The 16,371-nt window shown below is 37.6% G+C and overlaps 1 protein-coding gene and 1 long non-coding RNA gene across 5 annotated transcripts in view; one reads left to right on the forward strand and one right to left on the reverse strand.

Annotated features, from left to right (window-relative positions):
- PH4alphaEFB (prolyl 4-hydroxylase subunit alpha-1) overlaps positions 1-16,371 on the forward strand; it is a 386,407-nt gene that overhangs the window by 358,787 nt on the left and 11,249 nt on the right. For all 4 annotated transcript variants that reach the window (XM_076542175.1, XM_076542177.1, XM_076542183.1 and 1 more), the window contains one exon: positions 14,193-14,515. In XM_076542175.1, the coding sequence (XP_076398290.1) occupies positions 14,193-14,515 (323 nt within the window). The remainder of the gene's footprint in view (positions 1-14,192; positions 14,516-16,371) is intronic.
- LOC143263971 (uncharacterized) overlaps positions 1-16,371 on the reverse strand; it is a 72,133-nt gene that overhangs the window by 42,168 nt on the left and 13,594 nt on the right. Inside the window, exon 3 of the long non-coding RNA XR_013037257.1 lies at positions 5,870-5,913. This is a non-coding gene — a long non-coding RNA (uncharacterized LOC143263971). The remainder of the gene's footprint in view (positions 1-5,869; positions 5,914-16,371) is intronic.

Raw genomic sequence — 16,371 nt, forward strand, 5'->3', positions numbered from 1 at the left:
ACCGTCGAATCGATACATCCTTTCGACCTTTACCGAGCCTCGATTCCACTTCGATTTTAACACATCGTTGATTCGCATTTTCAAAACAGTGTTCACTGACTGCCACGTGTTTACACTCGAATTAACTATTTCAGTTTTCAAAGCTTCGAGTAATTTAGGATGTAAAAGCATTCTCTGTCACATTCTCTCGTTCGCTTTATTGTAATAGCGTTACAAATATTTCTATGATGTTGAAGAGATTTTCGATGAGTTACGGATACTGTAACTGTTGCACAATTGCATCAAAAAAATTATTAAAAGAAGACACGAACAAAGTTTCATCGTACATAAATAAAATATATCCAAGTTCATTTAGACTTCACTTTCAAATTTAATTACAGAAATAATAACCAGTGACTTCAGTCGATTAACAATGCGTTAAATTCGGTCCTGTCGAAAGATGACAGTCGGAAGAATGTTTTTGCTACTCGGTTAATAAGCATTTACCTGCGAACCTGGCGTAAAGAGAAAGTTACGTAACGGTCTTCTTCGAGAAAATTTGATGGGAGGATAGAAGGAAACGAACCGTTCGAACGTTTAATAACTAAAGTTGGAAGAACATTAACTGAATTCTATTGTTGTCGCGTCGTCGACGTTGAATGGGAATTTGATTAAAATTTTGTTTAAACTTCGACGCGTCTGGAGTCTGGTCACGGAATAGAAATTCATTTAATGACCGATAGACTGTTCATTTGTGTTGTTTGCGAACTTCCATGACGAATATGTTGCACTAATTTTTTAATGGGAAGTGTTTGGAGTTATTTGGTTATTCAGATGTAAGATGGTAGTTTTGTAAACGAGTGTCAGGTGCAAAATTTACTTTTGAATGTTCATAAAATAGTAGTTTTCTAAACGAGTGTCAAGTGTAAAATTTACTTTTAGATGTTCATAAGATAGTAGTTTTGTAAACGAGTGTCAGGTGCAAAATTTACTTTTAAATGTTCAAAAAATAATAGTTTTGTAAAGGAGTATCAGGTGCAAAATTTATTTTTGAATGTTCACAAGATAGTAGTTTTGTAAACGAGTGTCAGGTGCAACATTTACTTCTGAATGTTCATAAGATAGCTTTGTAAACGAGTATGTCTTTGTCAGATGTAAAATTTACTTTTACGAATATTTCGAAAAGGATAACATGCAGAAAATGTAGAGAACATATTCGAGTGCGCTAAAAATGAGCAAGGAATCGATAAAGCAAACAATAACGAGTGAAAGTGCGCGTTCGTACGGAAGGTTGTAAATTGAAAGGCAGTTGGGAAAGTTAGGCAACAAAACACGAGTGAAACAGTTTAGAAGGGGTGCGATTGAAGACAGGGGCGTGACATCGGAGGGCGAAAATGGGAGAAAGTGTTGGATCCCCGCGACGAGAGATAACGGAGCGTGAAAGGCGTCCACGTCGGTGGCCATTGTATTGTCCCGGGGACAATAGCGTCGGGGATGTCCCTATCTTCCGCCACCAAGTTGATATCGCGATCGAATCGCGATCCAATTGTAATTGGATACTCCGCCAAGCATCGAACTGTCTGCGAACGAAAGAAATCTCGCCAGAAGCGAGTATAGCCGCCGACTTTATCGATTCCAATTTCCCGCCTTAATTGAGAACCACTCGATCCCTCTTTGCAACTTTCACAAACGATGATTTACCATTCCAAATTACCTACTCTCTTGTCTTCTAGACTGCAAAATCCATTAAACAATTCGTAATACGCAGGGGACATATGTGACATGTATAGCATATTCTTCAAGTTATTGCCATGTTATGCATATGTGGATGAAGCTTAAATTTCCACATATCTTTTATGTATATCGTTAAGAACTTCTTCTTACTTAACTGGTAATACTTGTATTAATAAATATAATATTGTACTTGAAATAATAAATAGAATAAGGTACAGAAATATTTAGTTTCTTCAAAGTTAAAATATTTAATAAAATTGTCGATTACTTCAATGTGACAGTCAAGCGTTACAGTCAGTGTAAAGTACTCTATAATGACAGAGTCTTTAGCCAGAACGAAGTCCATTTTATATATAATGAAACCAAAAAGCAATATAATAACATCACAGTAAAGCGCGTACGCTTTGTATACATAAATTACGTATACTTACAAATATTTAATTAGTAAGCGATATAAAAATTCAACTATTCAACTGGCTTTGAAAAAATTTATTAAAAAAAGAATTTGAATGCAGATTCGATAAGGGAAGAAGAGCAACGTCACGCCTCGCGGGTTATTGCAAAATTAGCATAACATCGAGATTTAGATTTTTCGAAGAAAAAAAGGAAAGGTCCGTGATGAGTTTCCCGGCTGTATATAACGTACAGCAGGTTGTATGAAAATCCGAGGAAATTTGGATATTTTCACGCGAATCCTTCATCAAGATACCACCGTTTCTGGCTTCATTGTATTTCGAGCGCGTTTCGTGACTAACGTTCTTCGTATCTGAAATCATTCGCCTCGTACATTATCCGTGAAAACGCGGCTTTGCAATTTAAATCGCAACCGCGTTTCGTTTCGACGTCATTTCGAGTTTCATTAATCGTTTCTTGTTTTCGAAGAATCGCTTCGAACGCGAATCGATTCAACCAAATAATGCGACGCGAAATATCTCGAAATTCTGCCGGCAAATGTTTTCATTCGATTACGGATCGTGTTTTCGAAATTCTACGAACTCGTTATTGTTTCTGGCTAGGAGAAATATAAACGATCAGTCCATTGTTTGGAAATGTGTAACGCAAACAACAGGTATGATTCGTGTTTTATGATGCGTCGTGTACGGATTGAATCGAACGAGATTTCGGCATTTGGGAATTTATAATGGTCGAAGTTCAAAAATTCGTAAATTTGGGAATTTGGAAATTTGGGGACTTTGAGACTTGGAGATTTAGGGTCTTAGAGAGTTCAGAAAGTTTTACAGTTTGCAATATTGGAAAATTGAAGTGTAGCGGTTTCACACCTATCGCGACTAGATGGCGCATAGGACCCAAGTTTCTCGCTAGTACTCAACTTCCTATTCGTCCAAATAGTTCCTGTCCATCCCTTCAACAAGTATTATACAATTTAGTCTATCTATCTATTCAGTTCTGTCTCTCAGTCTCTCAATAATTTTGCATCGCACATATAAACCTTTCCCGATACCTGTATTTAAATACAGTAAATTAATTAAATCTCCTAATATATTTATTTCAACAACCTTCCCCGAACATAAAACGAATAAAGAAATAGAATGTCATTGATAAAAGTGAGAAGCAGGGAGATAACGAGGGCAACGAAAGGTCTCGTTTTCCGAGTTCGTTGCGTCGAATAGACAGAAGTGCGTCGAGTGAATTCACAGGCGTCGGAAACCGCGTCGAAAAACGGCTGACGCGTGTTCCATCCAGTGATGTCCCCGACTCGGTCAATTATTCCACGACACTGGTAAGTACGTTGATTAACACAGGGGCGAAGAGGATTCGTGGTACTCGGCAGGAAGCAAAATCGGCGCGGCTGCACGATGCCGTGAGTACGTGTCGCGGCCGATGTACGCGGAAGATCGCGTCCCGGCTGAATCAAGATTTAATCGAATAATTCTCTTGGGATCTAATGGCGAGGAATAATTTATCGGGTCCCGAGAGCGTAGCTTTCCTACATTATTAACCCTTTCGTTGCGAACCACGTATACAGGGTGTTCGGTTGTGTAAGGTGTGCTTTCTGAAATAACTCTTCCACTGCAATTTACGTGGAACCTTTCTATTAAAAAGTTTTTGAAAAAAGGTGCTTTTTTTAAATCTGTATTGAAATAAAATTAACTAGACAATTTTAAAGTTGCTGTTGATAATGATACAACGATATGAATCAATATGATCAATATGTTCATTGTGTTCAATATGATCAATGTAATCAATGTAGTCAATATGATCAATATGTCCAATGTGTTCAATATGATCAATATGTCCAATGTGTTCAATATGATCAATGTAATCAATGTAGTCAATATGATCAATATGATCAATGTGTTCAATATGGTCAATATGATCAATATGAACAATATGAACAATATGATCAATGTAGTCAATATGATCAATATGATCAATGTGTTCAATATGGTCAATATGATCAATATGAACAATATGAACAATATGATCAATGCAATCAATATGATGAATATAATCAATATGACTAATATGATCAATATGATCAATGCAATCAATATGATGAATATAATCAATATGACTAATATGATCAATATGATCAACATGATGAATATAATCAATATAATCAACGTGATCAATATAATCAATATCACCAATGTGATCAATATGTTCAATATGAACAATATAAATGAATGTGATCAATATAATCAATATGACCAATATGATCAATATGAATGAATGTGATCAATATGATCAATATAATCAATATGACCAATATGATCAATATGAATGAATGTGATCAATATGATCAATATCACCAATATGGTAAATATGATCAATATAATCAATATGACCAATATGATATATATAATCAATATGAACAATATGAAGCAATGTGATCAATATGATCAATATGATCAATATGACCAATATGATAAATATGATCAATGTGATCAGTATGAATTAATGTGATCAATATGACCAATATAACCAATATGATAAATATGATCAATGTGATCAATATGAATGAATGTGATCAATATGACCAATATGAATGAATGTGATCAATATGATCAATATTACCAATATGACCAATATGATAAATATAATCAATGTGATCAATATGATCAATATCACCACATGACCAATAAGACCAATACGATCAATATGCCCAACATGAAAATACAATATGCAGTTAAATATTAAACGAAAATTTTCACGAATAAATTGCGAAGCATTTGTTAAATAATTGAACGCGGAAAATGTCGAACAGTTTTGTGAAACGCAACGTTCAGAACGACAGACCACTTTTGTGCGCGGATATTTTAATCCCTTTCAGAGTACATTCCCTTTGGGAACAGATCGGTCTATGAATAGAATTTGGTTTACGCGTTATCGGTGTTAAACGTGATACCATTGAACGTTGCTAAAGGTGTCGGATCGAAATTTCTACCAACCTAGTGGCCAGTAAATTTAAAAGCTTTTCAAGCGTTCCAAAACTACAATGAATCAATGATAGTTCGTTGCTTCTTTCGCTGGGTGAAAACTTTTTGAAAATTTATTGCCGATCAGAGTTGCTAAAGTTCCCGGGTTTAGAGGCGAAATTCGATTTAAAATATTTCAATTACTTTTGACGCTGATCTGATGGATGCTGTTTATTTATATTGCTTCTTTTTATGTTGCTGTAATTACTGTAGCAATTGGAAATGAAGGGGTGCTGTTAATACTTGAAAGTTTGCAGATTGAAGTTGTACAAGTTTTTAGTGAAAATGTTTCTAAATTTGTAAACTTGAGGGTTTACTAAAATTGAATACAATTAACTATTAAAATTGAATACAATTAACTATTAAAATTTAATAAAATGAACAATTATTTTATATAAATTCAACAATTTTTAATTTCGAACATCATCTTCAGATATCAAATGTTGAAATAAATCTTTGATATCAGCAACCTAATATGTTATCATACACGCAGTAAAATGTAAGTAAACGTTAAAATATTTCGCGTCACCATACTTTATCCCGGCTTTCCCGCAACAGGCTACTACGCCAAAGATAATGGAAGTACAAATGAGGTACTTAGGACCAAGAGAACAATACAGAAACTTCCGCGATACTCTAAAACGCTAAATGCAACTACGGCCCTGTACTTAATCACCTTCTCCAGAATTTTATTCGAAATACAGGAAACGACTTACCCAAATTATATCCGGTCGTGCATCCTCGGTTGATCAACCACGATCTGGAAAAAAAAGCATCGAGTATTTAATACAATTCGATTCTATCTTTTCTGTGGTTTAAAGTGAACTATTAAAATTAATTTAAGTACTCGTGTCGTTAATTTACATTTTATCCTTAGTTTTCCTATTTAATGTTTGTTATCCCATTATGCGAGTATTACACGCCAGTAAGTCTGATTACATCGATCGAAATATCTATTCCACTGTTCCTAACACGCAATAGCATCACGCAACACCAAATTACGACGTTTAGAAAGAAGACCATTGTTTGCCTAACAAAGTTTCCAAGGAAGAAACGCGAAAGGAAGTTAGCAGATCTTTTCCGATTGCATCGATTAGAGCGAAGGGTGTCGCGCGAGATAATGGAAGCACGAGTCTGCCACTTTCGAGGTTCAGTCGGAGGAGCTCGTCGCCGTGAAACTCGCCATTATTTTAATTGCTTCCATTGGGGCAAACGAGCCGCAGGACAACTCCGTGGAGACGCTCTACGATACCCGTAAGGACACAGGCCCGATGTCCTATGGTATCCTGCGGTTTTCGCGCACTTTCCCCTCTCGACTTGCCTAGATGAAATCCCCTGAAGTATTATCTTAATTAGAACCACCATTAAGCCGACCTTCCGTTTATACCCTGCCACTTTTCTTTGTCTCCCTGTCTTCGGACAACCTAATCGATATCGAACCTTTAATTAAAATGTGAAACATAACAACGATTTTTACATTCCTAAGTATTTATCAGAGTCAAAGTTGTCGTTGACTATGTACATGACTAATGTCGCTGAGTATCTACATGACTGATGTCGCTGAGTATGTACATGACTGATGTCGTTGACTATGTGCATGACTAATGTCGCTGAGTGTGTACATGACTGATGTCGTTGACTATGCACATGACTAATGTCGCTGAGTATGTACATGACTGATGTCGTTGACTATGTACATAACTGGTGTCATTGACTATATACATGACTAATGTCATTGACTATGTACTTACATGACTAAGTCGTTGACTATGTACATGACTGATGTCATTGACTATGTACATGACTAATGTCATTGACTATGTACTTACATGACTAAGTCGTTGACTATGTACATGACTGATGTCATTGACTATGTACATGACTAATATCATTGACTATGTACTTACATGACTAATGTCGTTGACTATATACATGACTAATGTCATTGACTATGTACCTACATGACTAATGTCGTTGACTATATACATGACTAATATCATTGACTATGTACATGACTAATGTCGCTGACGATGTACATGACTAATATCATTGACTATATACATGACTAATATCATTGACTATGTACATGACTAATGTCTCTGACTATGTACATGACTAATGTCGCTGACTATGCACATGACTAATATCATTGACTATATACATGACTGATGTCACTGACTATATACATGACTGATGTCGCTGACTATGTGTGTACATGACTGACGTCGTTGACTGTATACATAAAAAATAAGTACCTAACAGAACCATTTAAGTCGAATTAGATCGATAAATGTAACCCAAATTAAATGGTATCTAATCTCACTTTAATCAGGAAAAAATGACAAGTCAATTTGGTAAAAGCTTCATAACAAAGAGATCAAAAATATAAAATATCCTTGCGTATTTAAAAATATGAAATATCCTTGAAATGTTCACATTGATTTTTTTTCAAGGTCCAAAAGCGAAACCGTGTAAGTCGAATTAAATCAGTAAATGTAACCCAAATTAAATCGAGTTTCGTCTCAATTTAATTAGGAAAATATGAAAAGTCAATTTGGTAAAAGCTTCATAATTAAGAGATCAAAAATATAAAATATCCTTGCATATTTAAAAATATAAAATATCCTTGCATATTTAAAAATATAAAATATCCTTGCGTATTTAAAAATATAAAATATCCTTGCGTATTTAAAAATATAAAATATCCTTGCATATTTAAAAATATGAAATATCCTTGCATATTTAAAAATATAAAATACCCTTGAAATGTTCACACTGATTTTTTTTCAAGGTCCGAAAGCGAAACCGTGTAAATCGAAGGATACATGATCGAAAGAACGCGTGCCACGATATCGTGGAATTGGGGAATATCCGGCATCGATTATCCACAGGCCGATAATCTGCAACTCCATTTGCAGCGCAAGAATGCCGAGCGATAACGCGAATCTGTTGGAGAACGTTGCGATCCGGTCAATCAATCAGACTTGTATCGGATGCTGGCCATCATATCCGCTACGAATTACGTCGAATTAAAGTCACGATAAAGCATTCTGTTTCGGCCGCGTTTCCATTTCGATCGCATTTGCATGAACGTTACCCACCCTCGTTATCTCGACCGAACCGATCACGCAAATGGCCCTTCTACGCCCTTCCACTGTTCTCGATCTCTCCGGTTGAATGACCGGATAAAACGACAGCCGAAAGAAAACGCGTTCAACCATCTCCCTAGCATCTAGAGAATCTCTGATCCGCGGAACACATTCTGACTCTCGAAATGAAATTGTCCTTCCTATCGTCCATCTGATTATTCCTTGCCTCTTTCTCTACCGCAGATCCTGATTCTGTTTCACTTTCGCGCCCTGCCTTTTCTGCTAGATTATACCTTCTAATCTCTTTCTCCTCTCTCATTTTATTTCCTTCTATCCGTCGATCTATCAGTGTTACTTTCACGCGATCGCTGTTTGTACTTAATTGGAAATTCGTCCAACTGTAAGTCGCTTCTTATTTTGCGAGGTAGTAAATCGATATAATCTCTCGCTTTGCGCTTGATTGTATCGTTAATGTACGACGAGTTTAAACAGCTGGAAAATGCAAAGTGCTTCGACTGCGATTTTCATGAATTATCGAAAAGTCGAATGAAAAATTTTATACACGTACCCCTGAAATTAAATATACCTCTTCTGTACTTACGTCTTTCACGGCGATATAACTAGTCTCCTGTAAAGGTCGTAAAATGAGTTGCCAACCAAACGTATATTAATTAAAGGTTCGTACAAAAAATAAACTCGTCATACACTCGTCGAAATGTTTCCTTCATTTTCATTCGTTAAATAAACTGTGCTCGAATTGGAGAATGTTCCGCGTAGACTTCGTGTTAATTAATGTACGTACACAAACTGTAGGTCGTCAACGAGTGTAACTAGTTTAGTTTGCAAAGAGGGTGGAACGGTTAGAGTGGAAGTGTTTTTCTAAAGTATGTCGTCCAAATAGAGTAAGCTGCAAGTTCTGTCGGACAATTTATGGGGTTACCCTACACTTCACGGCAACAAAAGGTGTTCCAAAGTTATTTGTCATACAAACTGTATGCACCAAATGTACGTAGTCACACGATATAGATAAATGTGGACAATGAGAATGACAAATAGTGTACACAAGAACTTGACACGAATAAATAAGAATGAGCGTTGTATGCTCTGCTTCGGGGTGATTACTTTCTTAAAATATTGCCAACATTTTCGCATTCTTTACCGATGTAAATGCCTACTAAAGCGATTGCTTCATTCCTTCGAGAATGATGATTGCGCGCATTAGTATACCTTGCATTTTTGTCTGAGGTATGCGTTCTGTCGCCACGCGATATATGGCCACGAGTTACATTCTCGCGTGTTATTCGTGTTACATCGCCTTCTAGGGTTACTTATGTGCTGTACCAAAATTTTATGTCAGTAATATTTTCACGTTATATCGCCGCGTATTGTAATACTACGCGTTGCAGTGACACTCAGGAGATTGTCACGCGATAACTCGCCACGCGTTGCATTCGATATGTGTCATATTTTCACGCGTTATATTGCCACATATTATATCGCCGCGCGTTGCGCTACTACTCGTTGTGTTGATCACGCGTTATATTGCTATAGATCGAGTTCCCACGCGTTGTACTGTCTCGCGTTATATCGCCGCTTGCTATATCGCCGCACGTTGTATTATCACGTATTATACTTCCATATGTTGTATTTCCTCGTATTGCGTTGCTACGCGTTGTATTTTCCACACATTGAATTGTCACGCGTTATATCGCCGTGCGTTGTGTTATCATGTATTATACTTCCATACCTTAGATTTCCACGTATTGCATTGCTACGCGTTGTATTTTCCACGCATTGAATTGTCACGCGTTATATCGCCACGTGCTATATCGCCGCGCATTGTATTATCACGTATTATACTTCCATACGTTGAATTTCCACGTATTGCATTGCTACGCATTGTATTTTCCACGCATTGTACTGTCTCGCGTTATATCGCCGCGCGTTGTATTATCACGTATTACACTTCCATATGTTGTATTTGTACGTATTACATTGCTACGCGTTGTATTTTCCACGCATTGAATTGTCACGCGTTACATCGCCACGTGCTATATCGCCGCGCGTTCTATTATCACGTGTTAAACTTCCATACGTTGTACTTCCACGTATTGCATTGCTACGCGTTGTACTTTTCACGCATTGAATTGTCACGCGTTATATCGCCACTTGCTATATCGCCGCGCGTTGTATTATCACGTATTACACTTCCATATGTTGTATTTCTACGTATTGCATTGCTACGCGTTGTATTTTCCATGCATTGAATTGTCTCGCGTTATATCGCCGCTTGCTATATCGCCGTGCGTTGTGTTATGACGTATTTATATTGCCATACGTTGTATTGCCATGTGTTGCATTGCTACGCGTTGTATTTTCCACGCGTTGTACTGTCTCGCGTTATATCGCCATTTGCTATATTGCCGTGCGTTGTGTTATCACGTATTATACTGCCATACGTTGCATTGCTATGTGTCGCATTGCTACACATTGTATTTGTCATGCATTGAATTGCCACGCGTTATATCGCCATTTGCTATATTGCCGTGCGTTGTGTTATCACGTGTTATAATTCCATACATTGTATTACCATGTGTCGCATTGCTACACATTGTATTTGTCATGCATTGAATTCATGCATTGAGTCGTGTGTTATATCGCCACTTGCTATATAGCCGCGCATTACATATCACGTGTTACAATTCCATACGTTGTATTGCCATTTGTCGCATTGCTACACATTGCATTTGTCATGCATTGAATTCATGCATTGAGTCGTGTGTTATATCGCCACTTGCTATATAGCCGCGTATTGCACATCACATGTTATAATTCCATACGTTGTATTTCCACTTGTCGCATTGCTACACATTGCATTTGTTATGCATTGAATTCATGCATTGAGTCGTGTGTTATATCGCCATTTGCTATATTGCCGTGCGTTGTGTTATCACGTGTTATAATTCCATACATTGTATTACCATGTGTCGCATTGCTACACATTGTATTTGTCATGCATTGAATTCATGCATTGAGTCGTGTGTTATATCGCCACTTGCTATATAGCCGCGCATTACATATCACGTGTTACAATTCCATACGTTGTATTGCCATTTGTCGCATTGCTACACATTGCATTTGTCATGCATTGAATTCATGCATTGAGTCGTGTGTTATATCGCCACTTGCTATATAGCCGCGTATTGCACATCACATGTTATAATTCCATACGTTGTATTTCCACTTGTCGCATTGCTACACATTGCATTTGTTATGCATTGAATTCATGCATTGAGTCGTGTGTTATATCGCCACTTGCTATATAGCCGCGCATCGCACATCACATGTTATAATTCCATACGTTGTATGGCCATGTGTCGCATTGCTACACATAGCATTTGTTATGCATTGAATTCATGCATTGAGTCATATATTATATCGCCACATGCTATATAACCACATATAGTATTCCCACGAGTTATGTTATACGACCACACATTAAATTTGAGTCACCATCTACATATCTATCGAAATGAAAGTACGTCTTTATACGCGCTTCTAAACATAATCTTTGATTGGTTAAACGCTAAAATCCTTTTATCTTTATTCTGCAACCTATGCCTTTTACTGCATTCGAGCAGATGTTCCTCGTGATTCAAGGAACATTTGCCCGCTGTCATTTTTCCACGGCACTTCGCACAACGACCGTTTTATTTCACGCCATTTCCTCGCGCGTTTTACGTATTTACATTAGTCCTGGGAGGAGGAGAGGCTGTAGGGAATTTCGCTCGCCGTTTAATTGACTCTGCGATTCGCAAACACGAAAGCTTTTTCGTTTCGTTGATCGTATATTGTGTCGTACTTTACGTGCCGGTATTTCGCGTTGGCTAAACATAATATCCCGAATCGTTTAAAATCTTTGAATCTTTCCAGACGGTAAGCATTACTTAATCAACTTATTCGCTATTAAAAATAATACGATAAATATTCAATTTGTAGTCAAAACCTTCTAATTCAAAGCGTCGAAATCCTAGATTCCAATTAAAAATTCGTGAATGCACAAACTCTGCAACTGGCGAATTGAAATATTTAGTAGTGGGAGTACAATTGTCTTTAACCGGAGTAAGCGATATTTGACCCGCAATACATCGAATTTGTCAGTATCGTCGAAACAATTTAGGGTTTCCTGACGTTCCATTTGCCTGAATCCATTTACGATCGCGTTTTCCAACAAAGACCGATAATCCCCGAACGCTCGTGCACGATTTCTCATGCTGGTTTCCGGGGTTTAAAGAGAAATACAAAGGACTTGGCAAGATGACGAGGGAATTATTCAGTCCTGTTCTCTATTTTGCCGGCCACCGTGCAATAGGCAATAACTGCCTGACGTAGATAACGACCAGTCGGACTCCTCCGTCCCTAAAGGGACAGAGATAATTCGCGAAGATCGTTCTAGCGCGTGGAAAAGCCAACAGGGAACTGGCCATCCCTCCTCGACGTAATAATACGTCGTCCGATGGGAGAGGCGCGTGGCTCGCATGCAGATCCAACGGGATCTGATTAATTCCTCTACGATTCTCCCTTTTGACCCTCCTCCAACCTAGATAGGACCGATATCTCCCTCCGATTCTTACGCCTGCTAATGTCCTTGATTTATCGCTTTCTGTCGACCCGATTAATTCACTTTCCCGGTTCATTTTACTTTTAATGGAATATAAACCCGAGTGCACGATAATTTATCGGAGAACCAGAATTTTACATAGATTGGTAGCCATCGATAAATTCAATGAAACTTTGAATGCTAGACTTCAAATGTTTTCACCTAAATCTGTTTTTCCTTTTTAACTCTGAACGATGGGATTGAACGGTGGCCAACTTTAATCGAATCAAACTTTAATATGAACAGGTCTTGTTGTAGGTCTTGTGAGGCTAGACGTCTTGTAACACTAAAGAAAATTGTTTGTAGTCTACCAAGTTGTCTATTTATTAATATGTGCAGGTTTTATGAGAATAGAAGTCTTGCAGGATTAAAAGAAATTGTTTGTAGTCCAGCAAATATTCTATTTATTAATATGGGCAGGTCTTGTGAGGCTAGACGTCTTGTAACACTAAAGAAAATTGTTTATAGTCTACCAAGTTGTCTATTTATTAATATGTACAGGTTTTATAAGAATAGAAGTCATGCAGGATTAAAAGAAATTGTTTGCTGTCCACCAAATATTCTATTTATTAATATGAGGAGGTCTTGTGAGGCTGGATGTCTTGTAACACTAAAGAAAATTGTTTGTAGTCTACCAAGTTGTCTATTTATTAATATGTGCAGGTTTTATGAGAATAGAAGTCTTGCAGGATTAAAAGAAATTGTTTGTAGTCCAGCAAATATTCTATTTATTAATATGGGCAGGTCTTGTGAGGCTAGACGTCTTGTAACACTAAAGAAAATTGTTTATAGTCTACCAAGTTGTCTATTTATTAATATGTATAGGTTTTATAAGAATAGAAGTCTTGCAGGATTAAAAGAAATTGTTTGTAGTCCACCAAATATTCTATTTATTAATATGAGCAGGTCTTGTGAGGCTAGACGTCTTGTAACACTAAAGAAAATTGTTTGTAGTCTACCATGTTGTCTATTTATTAATATGTATAGGTTTAATAAGAATAGAAGTCTTGTAGAATTAAAAGAAATTGTTTGTAGTCCACCAAATATTCTATTTATTAATATGAGTAGGTCTTGTGAGGCTAGACGTCTTGTAACACTAAAGAAAATTGTTTACAGACTACCAAGTTAAAAATAACCCATTTCTCCATTTACTGATATTTTCATAAGGGCGAAAATTTAGCCAAGATTTCCGGTTAAAGCTCCGAATTTGATTTTCTCGTCAGATCGCGAGTGGAATCGTACGAAGAAAATGGAGAGGAGAGTAAAAAGAAGGGAATCTGGTTGTTTCAGAAACGTGGAGGATTACGCGAGAGAGCACGAGGAAGCGTCGAAGAACATTCAGCAGTACCTGTCGAATCCAATCAACGCTTATCTGCTCGTGAAAAGACTGACCACCGATTGGAAACGTGTCGAGGAGCTGATAACGCAGGACGTGGGCAAATCTTTCGTCGCGAATATCACCAACTCACGTAGCGACCTTAAATTCCCAACTGACGAGGACCTTAATGGCGCCGCTGTCGCTTTGATGAGGCTACAGGACACGTACAAACTCGACACCGCACAGGTCGCCAGGGGCGTGTTGAATGGGGTTCAATACAGCACAGGATTAAGCGGTTCGTACTTTTTCGACCTTCTCTTTCGTTTCTTTTCCTTTCTGTATTTATATCGGCGAGCAACGATGACAATTCTTGGAGGAATCGTTCCTGAATCCTTTGTATTGCTTTCTGTTGTAACTATTGAACCGTCAATGGTACAGGTCAATAGTTACAATAATCGAAGGAACAAGAGATTCACTTCTACTTTTAGAAAAGAAGCACGTTAATCGGGGACTTTTCTTTTTCTGCAAGAATAGCAGGAGAAAAGTACTCGGATAAGAATTAACTTTCTTTCGTTCGAAGGTGTGCGCTGAATACCGAGAGTCCATTGAAATTCATCCATCGATTCAGATCGTGATATAATCGTGGAAGCATCTAATTGATTTTGTAATTTCGACAAAATTTCGTGTTTCGACTACTTAAGCTTTTCGTAAAACTGGCCTCTCTTGTTAATGATAAGCAGGATCGTGATAATTGGCTGCGCGATTTTACGGATTATCCTTCGCAAAGCCTCGAGATTAACATTATAAGAAGGTTTTCTGAACGCGCGCATTGTAAACGTAATCGCGGGACCTAATTTCAACATCCAGCCTTTATTCGCGAAAATCAACACTGCGGCGAAAGCGGGCTTTAATGAATATCTGAGACGAGTTTTTTCAGCTAGAGTTTTACTGTTCCCCCAACATTTTATGTTTGCGAAATGAAGATTGCATCGCGGCTTCATCTCATCATTTTCCTCCGTTTTAAATCGGCTCATTACACTGAATTTACTGCCGAAACTTTCGATTTCGTTAATACTCCCAACACATTTTCAAATTCAGAAATTTGTAACTTTACATTTCATTCTTTCTGCAACTCCACATCACCACATACCAATATACCTCAGTCTCGATATATGAATATCCCTAAAATATTCCGAGATCTCAAATCTTTAGATTATTTCTAGATCTCACAATTTCTATATTTCGATATCTCTAGATTCCAAATTTCTATTTGTAAATACCACTATTGATATTTGACTATAGCAAGAAATTATTTACTCGAGAGAATAGCTTGATCCTAATTCTCTAAGGAGCTTTGATGCATCGACTACCAATGTACCACCATGAGAGAACCAGTTCGTTATCGCATTAGCAGTTTAAAGAAAAAAAGCCCGAAGAGTAAGAGAGAGGGAACGAAAAGCTTTCGCAGCTTCTTTGCGGTGAATTATTTATCCGGGTTAAGGATAGGGGTGAAAACGTTGCGAATCGACGGGGACATCGAGCCTCCCGATGTTACCTGTACTTAACGATACCCGACAATGAATAATTTACGCGATTCCCTTTTTCAGTCTGTCCTGTTCTCGCTTTTTCGACGAACCCTCTCGCCAATTTCGCTGCCGCGATACTCCCGCAGCCATTTCGCAACTTCTAATGTCACCAACGACGCGTTCCTCCTCCCCTGCCGCCTCTTTTATTACCACGGGTTTTCAACTTTCCATCCCGACGGGAGAGTGATTTTTTTCGTCGATACGATTCCCTCGATCCTTCCTCTGCATCATTTATCCGCTACGGGAAAAGAGTTCGATGAATATTGAATGGAGTGAAAATGATCTGCTCCTGGGACTCTTATTCCCTCTATATTTTTACCTCGAATCTAAGCTGAAGATTCGCTTATTTCGATCACGTGGATATAAATTTTCGAGGCATCTGATGAAAACAGTGAATGAAAAACTTGAATTGATAAGTTCAAGTTGGGTATTTGATAATAGGAAAAAAAAGATTAATGGTGTTTAAGATTTCTTTTGACTGTTCAATTTTATGCCAGCATCCTTCGCTATAGTTTTTGATCGAGACATTAATCTTCGCCTTAATTAATAGTACTGTTAGGGTCGA

This window comes from Megachile rotundata, chromosome 1 (genome assembly GCF_050947335.1).
Source record: "Megachile rotundata isolate GNS110a chromosome 1, iyMegRotu1, whole genome shotgun sequence".
Lineage (NCBI taxonomy): Eukaryota > Metazoa > Arthropoda > Insecta > Hymenoptera > Megachilidae > Megachile > Megachile rotundata.